The sequence below is a fragment of the Osmerus eperlanus genome, chromosome 7 (genome assembly GCF_963692335.1).
Source record: "Osmerus eperlanus chromosome 7, fOsmEpe2.1, whole genome shotgun sequence".
Lineage (NCBI taxonomy): Eukaryota > Metazoa > Chordata > Actinopteri > Osmeriformes > Osmeridae > Osmerus > Osmerus eperlanus.
The window spans coordinates 10,701,747-10,723,590 of record NC_085024.1 but is presented as its reverse complement, the minus strand read 5'-3'; the positions used below and the strand labels follow the sequence as shown (position 1 = coordinate 10,723,590).

General features: G+C 37.8%; 1 protein-coding gene and 1 long non-coding RNA gene across 2 annotated transcripts in view; both read right to left on the bottom strand.

Moving 5' to 3' along the window:
• Positions 1-21,844, bottom strand: part of LOC134023037 (uncharacterized) — a 258,879-nt gene that overhangs the window by 111,369 nt on the left and 125,666 nt on the right. The gene's annotated exons all lie outside the window — the stretch shown is intronic.
• LOC134023013 (coiled-coil domain-containing protein 127-like) lies at positions 90-19,150 on the bottom strand. The gene is made up of 3 exons (XM_062464807.1): positions 19,009-19,150; positions 18,227-18,362; positions 90-2,025 (listed from the first exon to the last, which is right to left on the bottom strand). The coding sequence occupies exons 2-3, from the start codon at positions 18,351-18,353 to the stop codon at positions 1,340-1,342; spliced, it is 813 nt and encodes a 270-aa protein (XP_062320791.1). The 5' UTR covers positions 18,354-18,362; positions 19,009-19,150; the 3' UTR covers positions 90-1,339.

Here is a 21,844-nt window from a genome sequence, read left to right as displayed (position 1 = left end):
CAGGTTTATGATGTCTGTGATTGTACTGTTTACAACCCGTAGGCTAGTGTGAAATGTTAACTGGTCAAGCTAATCAGGAAGACGAAGACTTATAAACAGTAAATCCACACAAAGGCTTTATTCATAGGATCGTACAGGATGGTCTCCCAATGTCTTTTTGATGGTGCATACTATTTACACACAATTGTGTGTATATCTTTACATTTACACAGACAAATCTAACTCTCAATTCAAGTTTGGTACCAGCTATTCTATCTGGCTCAGGAGGTGTAGAGTTGTGCAAAAACAATAGATTAGTGCTGCTGCTAAACAATGTAGCAGTTTGCATGAGCTCCACAGGGTTACCTGTGGTCAAGAGTGTGGATCCAGGATGCCTTTTACCTTTTATAATTATGATACATTTGATAATATGGACACGAAGGACCGAGAAACTGAATCACCACTCCTACATCATGAACACCCTTCCCTCATTTCCTATACACATTCTTGAAGCACACATGTACACAGCAAATAAACTCAATAATAACAGATAACATACTGCTATTGGCCATTTCTTATTCATGATATCATGTTAAACAGTGATTGTCAAGTAATTCCACTCTTGGGCATCAATAACTAATATCCATGGCATAAACCCCACCTAATACATGAAAAAACCCTGCAACAGCATCTGTGCGTGACTGGTAGGCATTACGCTTTAGACTTTAGACATAGTTTTGCATAGTTTCCACCTGCTTTCTCACTATCTGAAGTCCACAAAGATAATGTAGGCCAAATATATTCCTGTTACTCTGTCCCCTGCCCCATTTCCTGGGGTAAGTTGATTGGTACAGTAATTGCGAGGAGCCAAACAATAACATCCAATGTTGATCTGGGACTACGTCATGCACAAAGAGCATCTCAGGTCAAATCATCATAACATTTTACATTTACTTACTGTGACACTATGGGTTATAGTAATTAACGTGGGTTTCTGCAGCAGACGTTCTATGGTAATAGTCAGTAGTCAAGAGATATGTATGATGAACATGGATTAAGATACCAAACTCAGGTATAATCCTAATTATAGGTTTTGCAGTCCTAGATTCCTAGTCCTAGACTGCAAATCGCTTTCAAGGAAGATACTTTATTTTATGTCACCCCCAAAATCCCACAGAGATTTACTCTCATGGGCCTTCTCTAAATGTTTAGAGAAAACTCTTTTTGAAATTCAGTCTAATATTAGTCTTAATCTAAACCCTGAACAAGCCTTAATATCTGTTCAGGACTAGTTTTAATAGGTACTCAAGATTAGTTTTTTTCTGTGTCCTGAAAATCAACCCAGAGTCTTGTATAAAGGTCACTTAAAGTTTGGTTGGGTACCCATTATGACATCCTCAGCTTTCTTATGTTTCTGCATAGTGACCTGCAGCTGCCAGTATCGTAGGTAGACCCACATCAGGCTGCCGTTCTTCCTCTTGTCCATGTTGAGGAGGTCAGCACAGTGCCGGTCGTTCTTAAAAATGTCCTTGAGGTCCGTCTCCAGGTCGATGTCTCCTCCCAGTGGCTCCTTCACCACCTTCAGCAGGAGGTTCTTCTCCATCTCCAGCCTCTGCTCCCTGGGCAGGATGAGGCTGCAGTAGGCGCTCTGCCTTTCCACCAGCTCTCCCTCCAGCTCCTTCAGCGTTGCCGACGCATGCCTGTGCCACTCGCTTTCCCGGTTCAGGGAGTGGCGCAAAACAGCCCCGGCAGCACCCGACTCCAGAACGTTCCTCTTCTCTTGCTCCAGAAGCTCCCTCTCTTGCTGCAGCTGCTTGCGTTCCCCCATGAGCTGCTGGCTCTGGGAGATGAGGGCCTGGCGGTAGCCCACGACACGCTGGCGCTCCTTCTCCAGCTCCAGCTCCAGCAGGGCGGCCGTACGGCGGTTCTCTGTCAGGGAGTCACGGTACTTGTCCTCCAGGTCGCTGGTCACCGTCGACATGTTTCTGTTGTACTGGGCCCTCAGACTCTGGATCTCTCTCTGGGACTCACGGCTCCAGATCCAACCTGAGGAAAAAGAAGGCTGATGTAAAGAAGGAACCAACTAGCTAATTGCCATTAATACAGTGTAATCACCAAATATGTTATAAGTTCTTTTCCCAAAAACTGTTCATTCTAAAAAGTTCATCAATTGTAAACTAGTATAAACTAGAGAGGGTACAATTTCTGGGGAAATTGTAGGGTGTGCTTGCTTGCGTTGGTTGCACAGGGGTCCGTTTTTGGATGACATTTTTACAACTGATATTTCTGTATATTTTATATAAAAATGCATACTTGTTATTTATAAAGATTACATAGATTTAAAAGAATTTTTTTGCTGCTCATTTACATCTGAAAATAGGAGTGAAGTGTAGAATGAAATAGATGTCACCGAGGTGAAATCAGTTTCATATTCGAGATTCAACAGACATTCATATTCGTACCTCCGTTCAGGCTCCGCGTCATATTTAGGGACCGGGGTAAAAGAGTAGACAGTCAGAATGTTTCTTCAATATCTTTCTCAAAATCGACCATACAAACTTCAAACTTGTTGCACATTCTTCTACTACTGACTGACCAATTTGTACAACCTTTGGTTTGGTGATAATGTTGATTATTGGGTAGCCTATATTGCCAATAAATCAATAAAAACACGAATATTTCTGTATTTTCTCAATATCTTTGTAAAAAATGAACATAGAAAATTAAAACTTAGTGTTAGCCACCGTTAGTGAAGCTAACGGTGGCTAACTTGCTAGCCACAGTCAATGAAGCTACTTACGTCACTAACGTCACGAAAACTCACGTGACTACCTCTAGCAGAACATTAGTTTAGCAGCTCGTTAACTTCTGGGAGATAGCTAAGCGAACTGCTTTACTGCAAGGCAGCTGCAGAAACGCCACAAGCAAAGAGGCCAGGGTGATAACTATTTACTAATTTTATTTTGTGATATGACACACAATTGTGACGTGTAATGTACAATATAAGCTGATTTTATTAAGGAAGTACATCTACTTTCGGAAACAGTAGTCTACTATGTCACTGAAGTATTAGCATCATGACATTAGCCTCTGTTGCCTGGGCAACACATACTACAGTGGTCTATGATGCATCTGTTTTCAATCGTTAAAATAAACATTCCTCACAAATACATTTTCGTTGTAGGATTTATTATGACATTACAAGTAAACGATTTGTGGGCGAAATTATCATTACCTGTGGTTTCAAACCAGTGTTGCTCACTGCAAGGCTGTAGCCTACGCGAGACACTACAAAAACATCTAGTTAACCTACACAGCTGTAGGAAGTCAAACGGCGACAGAACATGTTCGGCACTCCCCTTACTTAAATCAAAAGTCTATCTAACTACTAACCTTAACTTCATTGCCACAGCCTAAACTTTGTCAATCTGTTCATGAAAATAATTAATTTCAGGCTAAACCGTACAACGGAACGTTGTACGGTTGTACGGTTGTACAAACAAGTTTGAAGTTTCTTTGATCAATGTTGACAAAGATATTGATGAAATATTGGAAAATGTGTTTTTCTTGATTTATTGGCTATAGGTTAACCTTTTCATGTTCCTGTTAAATTTGCCTGAAAACGCCTAAACAGCATACCCAAAGTAAATTGGAAGCTGTTCTTGAACCATTTGGAGTACATGCATGTAAATGATCTCTTTTGAAAGCTGACACTCTGAAGTTATGTCCCCTGTTGTCAGGACCCCTGTCAGTCCTTCTAGTGTTGAGTAATAGAAGCTTGAACACAAGGAAAGTGAAAATTTCTATTTCCGCCTAGATTTTGTTTTGAAAACAGAGGCCTGAAGAGGCCTAGAGGTGGTAGGTATTATCTGGAAGACTAAATTGGACCACAGGTTGAAGCCTTACCCAATTCAAATCAAAAGTCAAACATAATACCACAATATATTCATATTTGACACATGTTTTTATAAGAGTACATCCAGGAATTTTCTAAAAGGGTCTTTTGGAGACTCCAAAATGACCCTTTGTAACCAAGGTCAAGGTCAAATAAAAAGGTATTATTTTTCATAATTGTTATCTCTGGCCCATCTCTGGTACTTAGAAATATCATATATAATAGCTAAATCCCTAATTAGTAATACTGAAACACAAAAACTGAAGCATGAACACATTGGAGTGCTTTATCTGATTCCAAGGATTGGCGCACAAAGAACACTGATTCTGTCAACCATATTGCGCAATCGACTGTTATTTTGAAGGCTCCACAGACGCATACAAATGAGGTATTGGCATTTTCAGCTAGCTGTCAGCTACAAGGCTAACGAGCTAATTTCAGAGCCAGTCGAAGCCAGTTCGAGAAATTTGTTTAGAACGAGTGTGGGGGGGGGGGGCGGGGGGGGGCAGGACGCACAGACCTAGTTGGCTTTAGAGGGCTGTCAACGGGGCATGGAAGCTCCTATTGGGTCGAACAAGGTGTCAATCAAAAGGGGAGGGTTCAACGGACATTTTGAGACCTTCATTTTGTAAATACTCCGTTGATAAATCGGAGAAAATAACACTTTTATGTGAACAAGTTGTTTCTTCCGTCGGCTAACTTGCATAATGAAACAAAGGATAATGGCTATTCATGAACGTAAAACATTGTATTTGGACGAATTACTTTACATGGTTAGATACTTTGAACCCTTGGGACTTACGCAGATCAAGTTTTGATGGCATGATTTGCACACCTGGACCTATTTGAACAACTTAGGGTGAGTACAACTTTTTTCTTTGGCATTGTTGAAGGAATGTTCACCGGAAAAAGACGTTGACTTTGCTTGCTATTGCGACTTGATCTTGAATTGGTTTATTTCAATGGAAGCACAAGAATCGTAGCTTTCCAACGATGTATAACATGTGTAGCGTCTAAAAAATATATTTTTTAGAATTTAGTGCGTCGTAACTGAGGAAGGGGGAGGCAGCATTTTTGTCTCGCGGGCGAAACAGGAGCGTAAACAGGTTAATCAATAATCAACTTCATCACCAAACCAAAGCTTGGACAACTTGGTCTGCTAGTATTAGAAGAATGTGCAACAAGTTCAAAGTTTCTATGTTCATTTTTTACAAAGATATTATGAAAATACAGAAATATTGGTGTTTTTATTGACTTATTGGCTATGGATTAATCAATATTCAACTTGGTCACCAAACCAAAGCTTGGACAACTTGGTCTGCTAGTATTAGAAGAATGTGCAACAAGTTTGAAGTTTCTATGTTCATTTTTGACAAAGATATTGAGGAAATACAGAAATATTGGTGTTTGTATTGACTTATTGGCTATGGATTAATCAATAATCAACTTGGTCACCAAACCAAAGCTTGGACAACTTGGTCTGCTAGTATTAGAAGAATGTGCAACATGTTTGAAGTTTCTATGTTCATTTTTGACAAAGATATTGAGGAAACACTAAAATGTGTTTTTATTGATTTATTGGCTATGGGTTAATCAATAATCAACTTTATCACCAAACCAAAGCTTGGACAACTTGGTCAGCTAGGAATAGAAGAATGTGAAACAGGTCTGAAGTTTCTATGGTCATTTTTGACAAAGTTATTGAGGAAATACTGAAATATTGGTGTTTTTCTTGATTTATTCGCAATATAGGTTATCCAATAATCAACTTTATCACCAAACCAAAGCTTGGACAAGCTGGTCAGCTAGGAGTAGAAGAATGTGAAACAAGTTGGAAGTTTCTGTGATCATTGTTGACAAAGATATTGATGAAATATTGGAAAATGTGTTTTTCTTGATTTATTGGCTATAGGTTAATCAATAATCAACTTTATCACCAAACCAAATCTTGAACAAGTTGGTCAGCTAGGAGTAGAATAATGTGAAACTGGTCTGAAGTTTCAATGTTCATTTCTGACAAAGTTATTGAGGAAATACTGAAATATTGGTGTTTTTGTTAATTTATCGGCTATGTGTTAATCAATAATCAACTTTATCACCAAACCAAAGCTTGGACAACTTGGTCAGCTAGGAGTAGAAGAATGTGAAACAGGTCTGAAGTTTCTATGGTCATTTTTGACAAAGTTATTGAGGAAATACTGAAATATTGGTGTTTTTCTTGATTTATTGGCAATATAGGTTATCCAATAATCAACTTTATCACCAAACCAAAGCTTGGACAAGCTGGTCAGCTAGGAGTAGAAGAATGTGAAACAAGTTTGAAGTTTCTGTGATCATTGTTGACAAAGATATTGATGAAATATTGGAAAATGTGTTTTTCTTGATTTATTGGCTATAGGTTAATCAATAATCAACTTTATTACCAAACCAAAGCTTGGACAACTTGGTCTGCTAGTATTAGAAGAATGTGCAACAAGTTCAAAGTTTCTATGTTCATTTTTGACAAAGATATTGAGGAAACACTGAAATATTGGTGTTTTTATTGACTTATTGGCTATGGATTAATCAATAATCAACTTTATCACCAAACCAAAGCTTGGACAACTTGGTCAGCTAGGAGTAGAAGAATGTGAAACAGGTCTGAAGTTTCTATGTTCATTTTTGACAAAGATATTGAGGAAACACTGAAATATTGGTGTTTTTATTGATTTATTGGCTATGGATTAATCAATAATCAACTCTATCACCAAACCAAATCTTGGACAACTTGGTCAGCTAGGAATAGAAGAATGTTAAACAGGTCTGAAGTTTCTATGGTCATTTCTGACAAAGTTATTGAGGAAATACTGAAATATTTGTGTTTTTCTTGATTTATTGGCAATATAGGTTATCCAATAATCAACTTTATCACCAAACCAAAGCTTGGACAAGCTGGTCAGCTAGGAGTAGAAGAATGTGAAACAAGTTTGAAGTTTCTGTGATCATTGTTGACAAAGATATTGATGAAATATTGGAAAATGTGTTTTTCTTGATTTATTGGCTATAGGTTAATCAATAATCAACTTTATTACCAAACCAAAGCTTGGACAACTTGGTCTGCTAGTATTAGAAGAATGTGCAACAAGTTCAAAGTTTCTATGTTCATTTTTGACAAAGATATTGAGGAAACACTGAAATATTGGTGTTTTTATTGACTTGTTGGCTATGGATTAATCAATAATCAACTTTATCACCAAACCAAAGCTTGGACAACTTGGTCAGCTAGGAGTAGAAGAATGTGAAACAGGTCTGAAGTTTCTATGTTCATTTTTGACAAAGATATTGAGGAAACACTGAAATATTGGTGTTTTTATTGATTTATTGGCTATGGATTAATCAATAATCAACTCTATCACCAAACCAAATCTTGGACAACTTGGTCAGCTAGGAATAGAAGAATGTTAAACAGGTCTGAAGTTTCTATGGTCATTTCTGACAAAGTTATTGAGGAAATACTGAAATATTTGTGTTTTTCTTGATTTATTGGCAATATAGGTTATCCTATTATCAACTTTATCACCAAACCAAAGCTTGGACAAGCTGGTCAGCTAGGAGTAGAAGAATGTGAAACAAGTTTGAAGTTTCTGTGATCATTGTTGACAAAGATATTGATGAAATATTGGAAAATGTGTTTTTCTTGATTTATTGGCTATAGGTTAATCAATAATCAACTTTATTACCAAACCAAAGCTTGGACAACTTGGTCTGCTAGTATTAGAAGAATGTGCAACAAGTTCAAAGTTTCTATGTTCATTTTTGACAAAGATATTGAGGAAACACTGAAATATTGGTGTTTTTATTGACTTATTGGCTATGGATTAATCAATAATCAACTTTATCAGCAAACCAAAGCTTGGACAACTTGGGCAGCTAGGAGTAGAAGAATGTGAAACAGGTCTGAAGTTTCTATGTTCATTTTTGACAAAGATATTGAGGAAACACTGAAATATTGGTGTTTTTATTGATTTATTGGCTATGGATTAATCAATAATCAACTCTATCACCAAACCAAATCTTGGACAACTTGGTCAGCTAGGAATAGAAGAATGTTAAACAGGTCTGAAGTTTCTATGGTCATTTCTGACAAAGTTATTGAGGAAATACTGAAATATTTGTGTTTTTCTTGATTTATTGGCAATATAGGTTATCCTATTATCAACTTTATCACCAAACCAAAGCTTGGACAAGCTGGTCAGCTAGGAGTAGAAGAATGTGAAACAAGTTTGAAGTTTCTGTGATCATTGTTGACAAAGATATTGATGAAATATTGGAAAATGTGTTTTTCTTGATTTATCGGCTATGTGTTAATCAATAATCAACTTTATCACCAAACCAAATCTTGGACAACTTGGTCAGCTAGGAGTAGATAATGTGAAACTGGTCTGAAGTTTCTATGTTCATTTTTTACAAAGATATTGAGAAAATACAGAAATATTCGTGTTTTTATTGATTTATTGGCAATATAGGTTATCCAATAATCAACATTATCACCAAACCAAAGGTTGTACAAATTGGTCAGTCAGTAGTAGAAGAATGTGCAACAAGTTTGAAGTTTGTATGGTCGATTTTGACAAAGATATTGAAGAAACATTCTGACTTTCTACTCTTTTACCCCGGTCCCTAAATATGACGCGGAGCCTGAATGGAGGTACGAATATGAATGTCTGTTGAATCTCGAATATGAAACTGATTTCACCTGGTATAGATGTATTCTCATTTCCCCTGCAAGAGGCAGCCTCATCGTTGAATCAAAACGAATAAATTTGGCAGACCGGTGTAAAAATTGACCTAATCTCTATGACTTAAACGTCCTTTTAAGTTTTTCCCTTCTCGTGATATTTTAAGGCATTTAGCCTACTCATATTGCATTCATTCATGAATAAAGAACCCCCTTTGAAGATTATTCTACGACGTTACCGGCAGTAGAAGATGGAATCGCGATTCAAACAGTACCATCTGCTAACTGAAAATATGCCCCCAAAAACGTAAATAAGCTTGACATTTATTTAGTGGAAAATCGCTTAAATAAAAAGCTCACTGGTAGCGATCATTGTCAGTAACAACGCCAAGTGCGATATAGCCCTGTGTGGAGAAGCTGCCCCGGTAAATTGTACAGTACAGTAGACTACTGCTGTGTTCGTCTTGGTAGCGATTGCGTTGGTTGAATTTGATTTAACGTTCCGTTGTACGGTTTAGCCTGAAATTAATTATTTTCATGAACAGATTGACAAAGTTTAGGCTGTGGCAATGAAGTTAAGGTTAGTAGTTAGATAGACTTTTGATTTAAGTAAGGGGAGTGCCGAACATGTTCTGTCGCCGTTTGACTTCCTACAGCTGTGTAGGTTAACTAGATGTTTTTGTAGCCTTGCAGTGAGCAACACTGGTTTGAAACCACAGGTAATGATAATTTCGCCCACAAATCGTTTACTTGTAATGTAATGTCATAATAAATCCTACAACGAAAATGTATTTGTGAGGAATGTTTATTTTAACGATTGAAAACAGATGCATCATAGACCACTGTAGTATGTGTTGCCCGGGCAACAGAGGCTAATGTCATGCTAATGCTTCAGTGAAATAGTAGACTACCGTTTCCAAAAGTAGATGTGGGCCTACTTCCTTAATAATATCAGCTAATATTGTACATTACATTTCATAATTGTGTAAAAGAGTAGACAGTCAGAATGTTTCTTCAATATCTTTGTCAAAATCGACCATACAAACTTCAAACTTGTTGCACATTCTTCTACTACTGACTGACCAATTTGTACAACCTTTGGTTTGGTGATAAAGTTGATTATTGATTAACACATAGCCGATAAATCAACAAAAACACCAATATTTCAGTATTTCCTCAATAACTTTGTCAAAAATGAACATAGAAACTTCAAACTTGTTGCACATTCTTCTAATACTAGCAGACCAAGTTGTCCAAGCTTTGGTTTGGTGACCAAGTTGATTATTGATTAATCCATAGCCAATAAGTCAATAAAAACACCAATATTTCTGTATTTCCTCAATATCTTTGTAAAAAATGAACATAGAAACTTTGAACTTGTTGCACATTCTTCTAATACTAGCAGACCAAGTTGTCCAAGCTTTGGTTTGGTGATAAAGTTGATTATTGATTAACCTATAGCCAATAAATCAAGAAAAACACATTTTCCAATATTTCATCAATATCTTTGTCAACAATGATCACAGAAACTTCAAACTTGTTTCACATTCTTCTACTCATAGCTGACCAGCTTGTCCAAGCTTTGGTTTGGTGATAAAGTTGATTATTGGATAACCTATATTGCCAATAAATCAAGAAAAACACCAATATTTCAGTATTTCCTCAATAACTTTGTCAAAAATGACCATAGAAACTTCAGACCTGTTTCACATTCTTCTAATCCTAGCTGACCAAGTTTTCCAAGCTTTGGTTTGGTGACCAAGTTGAATATTGATTAATCCATAGCCAATAAGTCAATAAAAACACCAATATTTCTGTATTTTCTCAATATCTTTGTATAAAATGAACGTAGAAACTTTGAACTTGTTGCACATTCTTCTAATACTAGCAGACCAAGTTGTCCAAGCTTTGGTTTGGTGATAAAGTTGATTATTGATTAACCTATAGCCAATAAATCAAGAAAAACACATTTTCCAATATTTCATCAATATCTTTGTCAACAATGATCACAGAAACTTCAAACTTGTTGCACATTCTTCTAATACTAGCAGACCAAGTTGTCCAAGCTTTGGTTTGGTGACCAAGTTGATTATTGATTAATCCATAGCCAATAAGTCAATAAAAACACCAATATTTCAGTATTTCCTCAATAACTTTGTCAAAAATGAACATAGAAACTTCAGACCAGTTTCACATTATTCTACTCCTAGCTGACCAAGTTGTCCAAGCTTTGGTTTGGTGATAAAGTTGATTATTGATTAACCCATAGCCAATAAATCAACAAAAACACCAATAATCAACTCTATCACCAAACCAAATCTTGGACAACTTGGTCAGCTAGGAGTAGAAGAATGTGAAACAGGTCTGAAGTTTCTATGGTCATTTTTGACAAAGTTATTGAGGAAATACTGAAATATTGGTGTTTTTCTTGATTTATTGGCAATATAGGTTATTCAATAATCAACTTTATCACCAAACCAAAGCTTGGACAAGCTAGCCAGCTAGGAGTAGAAGAATGTGAAACAAGTTTGAAGTTTCTTTGATCAATGTTGACAAAGATATTGATGAAATTTTGGAAAATGTGTTTTTCTTGATTTATTGGCTATAGGTTAATCAATAATCAACTTCATCACCAAACCAAAGCTTGGACAACTTGGTCTGCTAGTATTAGAAGAATGTGCAACAAGTTCAAAGTTTCTATGTTCATTTTTTACAAAGATATTATGAAAATACAGAAATATTGGTGTTTTTATTGACTTATTGGCTATGGATTAATCAATATTCAACTTGGTCACCAAACCAAAGCTTGGACAACTTGGTCTGCTAGTATTAGAAGAATGTGCAACAAGTTTGAAGTTTCTATGTTCATTTTTGACAAAGTTATTGAGGAAATACAGAAATATTGGTGTTTGTATTGACTTATTGGCTATGGATTAATCAATAATCAACTTGGTCACCAAACCAAAGCTTGGACAACTTGGTCTGCTAGTATTAGAAGAATGTGCAACATGTTTGAAGTTTATATGTTCATTTTTGACAAAGATATTGAGGAAACACTGAAATGTGTTTTTATTGATTTATTGGCTATGGGTTAATCAATAATCAACTTTATCACCAAACCAAAGCTTGGACAACTTGGTCAGCTAGGAATAGAAGAATGTGAAACAGGTCTGAAGTTTCTATGGTCATTTTTGACAAAGTTATTGAGGAAATACTGAAATATTGGTGTTTTTCTTGATTTATTGGCAATATAGGTTATCCAATAATCAACTTTATCACCAAACCAAAGCTTGGACAAGCTGGTCAGCTAGGAGTAGAAGAATGTGAAACAAGTTTGAAGTTTCTGTGATCATTGTTGACAAAGATATTGATGAAATATTGGAAAATGTGTTTTTCTTGATTTATTGGCTATAGGTTAATCAATAATCAACTTTATTACCAAACCAAAGCTTGGACAACTTGGTCTGCTAGTATTAGAAGAATGTGCAACAAGTTCAAAGTTTCTATGTTCATTTTTTACAAAGATATTGAGTAAATACAGAAATATTGGTGTTTTTATTGACTTATTGGCTATGGATTAATCAATAATCAACTTTATCACCAAACCAAAGCTTGGACAACTTGGTCAGCTAGGAGTAGAAGAATGTGAAACAGGTCTGAAGTTTCTATGTTCATTTTTGACAAAGATATTGAGGAAACACTGAAATATTGGTGTTTTTATTGATTTATTGGCTATGGATTAATCAATAATCAACTCTATCACCAAACCAAATCTTGGACAACTTGGTCAGCTAGGAATAGAAGAATGTTAAACAGGTCTGAAGTTTCTATGGTCATTTCTGACAAAGTTATTGAGGAAATACTGAAATATTTGTGTTTTTCTTGATTTATTGGCAATATAGGTTATCCAATTATCAACTTTATCACCAAACCAAAGCTTGGACAAGCTGGTCAGCTAGGAGTAGAAGAATGTGAAACAAGTTTGAAGTTTCTGTGATCATTGTTGACAAAGATATTGATGAAATATTGGAAAATGTGTTTTTCTTGATTTATCGGCTATGTGTTAATCAATAATCAACTTTATCACCAAACCAAATCTTGGACAACTTGGTCAGCTAGGAGTAGATAATGTGAAACTGGTCTGAAGTTTCTATGTTCATTTTTTACAAAGATATTGAGAAAATACAGAAATATTCGTGTTTTTATTGATTTATTGGCAATATAGGTTATCCAATAATCAACATTATCACCAAACCAAAGGTTGTACAAATTGGTCAGTCAGTAGTAGAAGAATGTGCAACAAGTTTGAAGTTTGTATGGTCGATTTTGACAAAGATATTGAAGAAACATTCTGACTTTCTACTCTTTTACCCCGGTCCCTAAATATGACGCGGAGCCTGAATGGAGGTACGAATATGAATGTCTGTTGAATCTCGAATATGAAACTGATTTCACCTGGTATAGATGTATTCTCATTTCCCCTGCAAGAGGCAGCCTCATCGTTGAATCAAAACGAATAAATTTGGCAGACCGGTGTAAAAATTGACCTAATCTCTATGACTTAAACGTCCTTTTAAGTTTTTCCCTTCTCGTGATATTTTAAGGCATTTAGCCTACTCATATTGCATTCATTCATGAATAAAGAACCCCCTTTGAAGATTATTCTACGACGTTACCGGCAGTAGAAGATGGAATCGCGATTCAAACAGTACCATCTGCTAACTGAAAATATGCCCCCAAAAACGTAAATAAGCTTGACATTTATTTAGTGGAAAATCGCTTAAATAAAAAGCTCACTGGTAGCGATCATTGTCAGTAACAACGCCAAGTGCGATATAGCCATGTGTGGAGAAGCTGCCCCGGTAAATTGTACAGTACAGTAGACTACTGCTGTGTTCGTCTTGGTAGCGATTGCGTTGGTTGAATTTGATTTAACGTTCCGTTGTACGGTTTAGCCTGAAATTAATTATTTTCATGAACAGATTGACAAAGTTTAGGCTGTGGCAATGAAGTTAAGGTTAGTAGTTAGATAGACTTTTGATTTAAGTAAGGGGAGTGCCGAACATGTTCTGTCGCCGTTTGACTTCCTACAGCTGTGTAGGTTAACTAGATGTTTTTGTAGCCTTGCAGTGAGCAACACTGGTTGCTCACTGCACTCACTCACTGCACTCACTGCACATTACCACAGGTAATGATAATTTCGCCCACAAATCGTTTACTTGTAATGTAATGTCATAATAAATCCTACAACGAAAATGTATTTGTGAGGAATGTTTATTTTAACGATTGAAAACAGATGCATCATAGACCACTGTAGTATGTGTTGCCCGGGCAACAGAGGCTAATGTCATGCTAATGCTTCAGTGAAATAGTAGACTACCGTTTCCAAAAGTAGATGTGGGCCTACTTCCTTAATAATATCAGCTAATATTGTACATTACATTTCATAATTGTGTTTCACATCACAAAGTAAAATGAGTAAATAGTTATCACCCTGGCCTCTTTGCTTGTGGCGTTCCTGCAGCTGCCTTGCAGTAAAGCTATAGTTAGCCTAGCTATCCCCCAAGTTAACAGATGTGAAACGAATGTTCTGCTACAGGTAGTCACGCGTGTTTTCGTGACGTTAGTGACGCAGTGACGTTAGTAACGTCAGTGACTGTGGCTAGCAAATTAGCCACCGTTAGCTTCACTTTTCACCACAAAAACGCAATTTCTACTTAAACCATGCAACGGAACGTAAATAAAAATACAACCAACGCAATCGCTACCAAGACGAACCTTTTGACACCGCCGTTGTGTATGTAGTCCAAATATTGACTGATCCTTAGGGGGGCGAAAATAAACAATAAACTAGAGAGGGTACAATTTCTGGGGAAATTGTAGGGTGTGCTTGCTTGCGTCGGTTGCACAGGGGTCCGTTTTTGAATTACATTTTTACAACTGATTTCTGTAGGCCTATATTTTATATGAAAATGCATAGTTATTATTTATAAAGATTAAATAGATTTTTTTTTAAAACAGACAAAAATGCTGCTCATTTACAACTGAAAATACGATTGAAGTGTAGAATGAAATAGATGTCTTCTCATTTCCCCTGCAAGAGGCAGCCTCATTGTTGAATCAAAATGAATACATTTGGCAGACCGGTGTAAAAATGGACCTAATCTCTATGACTTAAACGTCATTTTAAGTTTTTCCCTTCTCGTGATATTTTCAGGCATGTAGCCTACTCATTGCATTCATTGGGTGTGCTCAAGCCTTCGGCGAGAGCGCAACCTTTGTTCTCTCACATATATATTTATTATTATTATTTATTTTTGCCCCCCTAAATCTTTGTCAATATTTGGCCTACATAGACAACCTAGGTGTCAAAAGTTTCGTCTTGGTAGCGATTGAGTTGCTTGTATTTTTATTTACGTTCCGTTGCATGGTTTAGGCTGAAGTTAAGTTTTTGTGGCGAAAAGTGAAGCTAACGGTGGCTAATTTGCTAGCCACAGTCACTGACGTTACTAACGTCACGAAAACACGCGTGACTACCTGTAGCAGAACATTCGTTTCCATCTGTTAACTTGGGGGATAGCTAGGCTAACTATAGCTTTAATGCAAGGCAGCTGCAGAAACGCCACAAGCAAAGAGGCCAGGGTGATAACTATTTACTCATTTTACTTTGTGATGTGAAACACAATTGTGAAATGTACAATATTAGCTGATATTATTAAGGAAGTAGGCCCACATCTACTTTCGGAAACGGTAGTCTACTATTTCACTGAAGCATTAGCATGACATTAGCCTCTGTTGCCCGGGCAACACACACTACAGTGGTCTATGATGCATCTGTTTTCAATCGTTAAAATAAACATTTCTCACAAATACATTTTCGTTGTAGTATTTATTATGACGTTACAAGTAAACGATTTGTTGGTGAAATTATCATTACCTGTGGTTTCAAACCAGTGTTGCTCACTGCAACGCTGTAGCCTACGCAAGACACACTACAAAAACATCTACACAGCTGTAGGAAGTCAAACGGCGACAGAACATGTTTGGCACTCCCCTTACTTAAATCAAAAGTCTTTCAATAGGTGAAACTATCTGACTACTAACTTGAACTTCATTGCCACAGCCTTAACTTTGTCAATCTGTTCATAAAAATAATTAATTTCAGCCTAAACCGTACAACGGAACGTTAAATCGAATTCAACCAACGCAATCGCTACCAAGACGAACACAGCAGTAGTCTAGTACTGTACTGTACAGTAGTAGAATTTACCGGGGCAGCTTCTCCACACAGGGCTATATCGTATTTTGCGTTGTTACTGACAATGATCGCTACCAGTGAGCTTTTTATGAATGAGCGATTTTCCACTAAATAAATGTCAAGCTTATTTTGGGGGCATATTCAGTTAGCAGATGGTACTGTTTGAATCGCGATTCCATCTTCTACTGCCGGGTAACGTCGTAGAATAATCTTCAAAGGGGGTTCTTTATTCATGAATGAATGCAATGAGTAGGCTACATGCCTGAAAATATCACGAGAAGGGAAAAACTTAAAATTACGTTTAAGTCATAGAGATTAGGTCCATTTTTACACCGGTCTGCCAAATTTATTCGTTTTGATTCAACGATGAGGCTGCCTCTTGCAGGGGAAATGAGAAGACATCTATTTCATTCTACACTTCACTCGTATTTTCAGTTGTAAATGAGGAGCAAAAAAAAAAATGCTTTTAAATCTATTTAATCTTTATAAATAATAAGTATGCATTTTCATATAAAATATACAGAAATCAGTTGTAAAAATGTCATTCAAAAACGGATCCCTGTGCATCCGACGCAAGCAAGCACACCCTACAATTTCCCCAGAAATTGTACCCTCTCTAGTTCATTAATAAAGAACCCCCTTTGAAGATTATTCTACGACGTTACCCGGCAGTAGAAGATGGAATCGCGATTCAAACAGTACCATCTGCTAACTGAAAATATGCCCCCCAAAACGTAAATAAGCTTGACATTTATTTAGTGGAAAATCGCTCATTCATAAAAAGCTCACTGGTAGCGACCATTGTCAGTAACAACGCAAAATGCGATATAGCCCTGTGTGGAGAAGCTGCCCCGGTAAATTGTACTACTCTGGTACAGTACTAGTAGACTACTGCTGTGTTCGTCTTGGTAGCGATTGCGTTGGTTGAATTGGATTTAACGTTCCGTTGTACGGTTTAAGCTGAAATTAATTATTTTCATGAACAGATTGACAACGTTTAGGCTGTGGCAATGAAGTTCAGTTTAGTAGTTAGATAGACTTTTGATTTAAGTAAGGGGAGTGCCGAACATGTTCTGTCGCCGTTTGACTTCCTAAACAGCTGTGTAGTGTAGATGTTTTTGTAGTGTGTCTCACGTAAGGTACAGCGTTGCAGTGAGCTACACTGGTTTGAAACCACAGGTAATGGTAATTTCACCAACAAATCGTTTACTAATGTCAGAATAAATCCTACAACGAAAATGTATATGTGAGGAATGTTTATTTTAACGATTGAAAACAGATAACGCTACATCATAGACCACTGTAGTATGTGTTGCCCGGGCAACACAGGCTAATGTCATGATGCTAATACTTCAGTGAAATAGTAGACTACTGTTTCCGAAAGTAGATGTACTTCCTTAATAATATCAGCTTATACTGTACATTACACATGACAATTGTGTGTCATATCACAAAGTAAAATGAGTAAATAGTTATCACCCTGGCCTCTTTGCTTGTGGCGTTTCTGCAGCTGCCTTGCAGTAAAGCTATAGTTAGCCTAGCTATCCCCCAAGTTAACAGATGCGAAACGAATGTTCTGCCAAAGGTAGTCACGCGTGTTTTCGTGACGTTAGTGACGTAGTGACGTTAGTAACGTCAGTGACTGTGGCTAGCAAATTAGCCACCGTTAGCTTCACTTTTCGCCACAAAAACTTAACTTCAGCCTAAACCATGCAACGGAACGTAAATTCCAATAGAAGAAACTCAATCGCTACCAAGACGAAACTTTTGACACCTACTTTGTCTATGTAGGCCAAATATTGACTGAGTTTTAGGGGGGCAAAAAGAATAATAATAATAATATATATGTGAGAGAACAAAGGTTGTGCTCTCGCCGAAGGCTTGAGCACACCCAATAATAATAATATATATGTGAGAGAACAAAGGTTGTGCCCTTGCCGAAGGCAAAGCACACCCAATAATGTTTTGGATGTATGCATATGCATATTTGTTTTATTTAACCCTCGTGCTGCCTTCGGGTCACATGACCCAAAGGTTCATAACGAACCATCGTTGTGTTTACCCAATTTTACCCAATACAAAAACAAATTTATTTTATTTTATTTTAACCTTTGCAATGTGGGGGGTCTGAGACAGCCTAGCTGTTAAAAGAAAATGCTTCACTTTGTCTTTGTATGCGGTAAATCTGTCACAATACGACGGTGGGTCACAATGACTGATGGGTCAGAATGACCCGAAGATAACACAAGGGTTAAAAGGAATATCACAGGAAAACCTGACACAAAGAAGACCCCCCCCCCCTCCCTAAAAATGTTGGTTGTAACTTTGTATAGGCTGAACACGACACATGTTCTGCAGTATGTGGCAGAGAGCTTACGGAATGCAGCCAGTCCCAGCATGGGCACGAGCAGGGCATAATTCCATTGGTTGCCGTCCACAGGACCTCTTCCAGGGTCTGGCCTAACAGGGATATTCCACCTGGGGGGATCATTCAGGTTGTTCATGGAGCTAGCCTTAATACAGAGCACAAACAAAATAAGACATCAGTACAGTAACTAGTTTACGTAATACATCATTGGTTGGGTTTGTGGCATTTAATCTATCTTGGAGACATGACCTTGACGTCAGTCAGTTTATTAAGTAAACCCATGATGTGCTTCGAATGAAGTTGACAGTCATTAATGGAAAGCACAAAGGTGAATGACATGGACAGTTAATTTGTTGGACGGGCTGTTCACATGCCTGCGTTAAAAGCTTAAAGGCTAGCAACAATGGGCATTGGGAGTATTTATTAAACAACTTAAGTTGTCAGTCAAGCAACAACAGCAGCAGCAAATACTATTCCTGTTGGTGAACAAGACGGATAAACAACAATAACGTGCCAGTGGTCATTAGGCAAAGTGTATAGGACCATGACAGTTGATTACAGGACAGGGTGGTTTGCAAAATACTGAAACTAGTTCGACGGCTAACCATTCACTGTAGAAATTATTTGCTTAGCAAGTCTAGGCCTTTACAGTAAGTTACCTAGCTAGCTAGCGTCTAAGAGTCAATGCCCTGCACTTCTTCAACAAACAGCACAGCACCGCATTGAGATCTGAGTCTGTAGTGTTAGTAATTAGATAACATGTTTACGCAGACTACGGTGTTGTCGCTCACCTTGAGAACGAGTAGCTAGCTAGACAAGTCAGTCATACATTTGTTCTTCCACTGATTATACAATGCTTTTACGCCAGTTTATTTAGACAACGATAACAAGCCACGATTCGTGCTCGTTTAGGGGGGACTTTGGACGGTAGTAGGCGTATATTTAGACTACACCAATGTTGCACTAAAGACGGGAAACTTTGGAAAATACGTTATTGTATTTTTGATAGTAGGCTCTTTTAATCTAAACGTGTTGCACTTATAGCTCATGTTATACATTTAAACCATTGTTCAAATACAGCACTACGTATCTCCCCGCATTTTGGAAATGGTTTCTTCTTGTGGGTGGGTCCAGAACAATCATGCACCCTCACACTTAGACGCTAGCAAAGATATGTGTATGGGGAGAACCAGTCTTTATATATATCTATGGGGAGAACTGCCACTCTCGGGAAACTTCCGGCTTCTGAACTGGTTGCAGTTCCACTCTGGTTCCATATTAGGGCGCTCACCATTAAATGCAGAATGAATGGAGGTCTATTGAGCTATACACCTCAAAATCCAAGTTTCTCATGATATAATGTTTTGTTTAGTCATTTGAATGTTTCATTCGAAAGGGGAGGCAAAGAAAATACACACTGCTGGGTGTTAGATTTTTTTTGTCGCTTTTGTTTTCTAAAAAGCCTTTTAAAATGTCAATGACGTCATACAATCAGCATTCATTAGCAGAATGCTAGCGTGTTATGGGCAACAAAGACTCAGAAGAAGAAAATCGAAAGGACATAAGTATTCTTTAATTCAACTTTTGACCTATAATCCATGTTGAACTTGCAAAAATTACAATAAAATCTGAGATTTCTCAACGACAATCAGGCAGAGACAAATTTAGCCGTCTAGCTCCATAGACTCACATTCATTCTGCACTCATTGCCTCATGCCGGCGATCACCCCCAGTGGAACTCTGGTGGAACTGCAACCAAACTCGGTACAATGGGGCTTAATAGGGAGTGGACAGGCTCTACTAGATTGCCTGGCTCTGCCCTCCTACGTACTTCCGCTCAATTTTGATTTTGCTTCCGTACTGCGTCTGGGCTTGGTGTACGTAAGTCAGATGTCTCCGGTTAACGTTCTACCTGTCCAATCTGCGAACAGAGGGAGTGGCTGAGAACGATGACGTTGATGTCGTGCGCTAGTTTGTGTTGTAGTTCCGTAATGGCGGCGGAGAAAGATGCGAGCGAAGCCATTCGGTCCGTTGTGGCAACGCTGCCGAATATCCAGAAGTTAAAGCCGGAGCAAGAACAATCTTTGATCCCCACAGGGTTTGTTTGATTTTCCAGCTAGCTCCGTTAGTCGAGTTGGCTAAGGCAAACGCTAGCGGTTGGTTATGGCAGATCCAGAGTGGCTCTGGGTAGATCCAATAGTTTTAAACTTCAACAGAGTACCCGCCTTCAAGGAAGTTAATGCTTGTCAATGGAGCGAGCCCAGACTCTCTGTACAAATGAAATGTACAAGAGTCTGGTTAGGACCAGGCTAGTTGTAGGAGTCCTCTGATGCAGATAATGAAGGATTAATTAAAAAAATATGTTTTGTACGTTTTTAGGGAAACGTAATATTGCAACGTTGGGCCTAGTTGGGAGCAGAATTTCAGCATTTCCTCTCCAACTGTCAGAACAAATACACAATGGTTAATTTGGAGTGTGGATTGCTTACATAGCACTATAACAGTACATTTCATTAATAATAATCACCCAACAGTCATATTTTGATGAATCAGAATTTATATAAAATAAAAATAAACTGATACATATTATACAAAATGAAATGAAAACTTCAAAGAACCAGTGCCATTGTTCACTTGCAATGGTAGTCCCAAAAGCAGTTCCTTTCCTCTGAAAAGCAGAGACGGAGATTGCACTTTCTGTTGAGCATATTAGAATATCCTTTTATGCAGTGTCTGCAGCGTCCTCTCGTTGTGTTCACTGGGAAATGTGCCACCATGTCCCTGCGCACATCCGTTGGTGGTTCACATGCCCTCTAGGCTGGGACCCCATTTGGTGGACCCCCATTACCTGAGGATGGTCTCTTCTGAGCAGTCACAGGTGTCTGAGGTGTCACTGTTATCGATGTCAAAGGGCTCCCACTGACTGAAGATGGCCGCCCTCTCCTTGGTGTGTTGACAGCTGTGTTTGTCAGGATGAGAGGGGAAGCTAGTTGCGCCTGAAACAGTCTCCTGTTCAACATCTTTTTCTTGGGAATATTGAGAGCTTTTCAGTCCCGTTTGTAGAGCCAGGAGTTGATCACAGCAATGGTAATAGTGTGCCAGAAGATGTAACTGTATCAGCGGCACAATTTCATGGGGAACTTGTATTTGGCTGCAAATTAATCCAGCAAATCCACACCGCCCATTTATTGGTTGGATGCACGTCACCCACAAAACAATGACCTAAAAATCACTAACAACAGGTAGCATTATACAAAGTTTTGTTATGTAAAGACACCTCTCTACTGTTTAGAATTCACTGCAATATATGTTACTGGAATCAGACATTATGCAGTATGCTTCAATATGTGGTATATATATTTGTTTTCACTAATTTCAGAATACAAGAATTTGTATACACACCATCCACTGATATAGATACAATAAATGCTAATCTTCTGCATTTGGCCACAGGTTCTCATCCACATCACATCTTACTGTATGTCATCTAGGGCAATACACCTAGGAAAGAATCTTCTGGCATGCCTGATCCATGTCCAGGCATCCAGCATTCATTGCGTCCAGGAGGGGCATTTGATCATGTGGATGGTGGTCATACAGTAAACCTTCCACCTCCATTACATGAGG

Bases quoted from the DNA above. Each gene is read 5' to 3' on its own strand.
- LOC134023013 (XM_062464807.1), bottom strand. From the start codon at position 18,353: ATGAACAACCTGAATGATCCCCCCAGGTGGAATATCCCTGTTAGGCCA. The intron at 2,026-18,226 runs GTAAGCTCTCTG...CTTTTTCCTCAG, and splicing joins GCTGGGACTGGCTGCATTCC to GTTGGATCTGGAGCCGTGAG.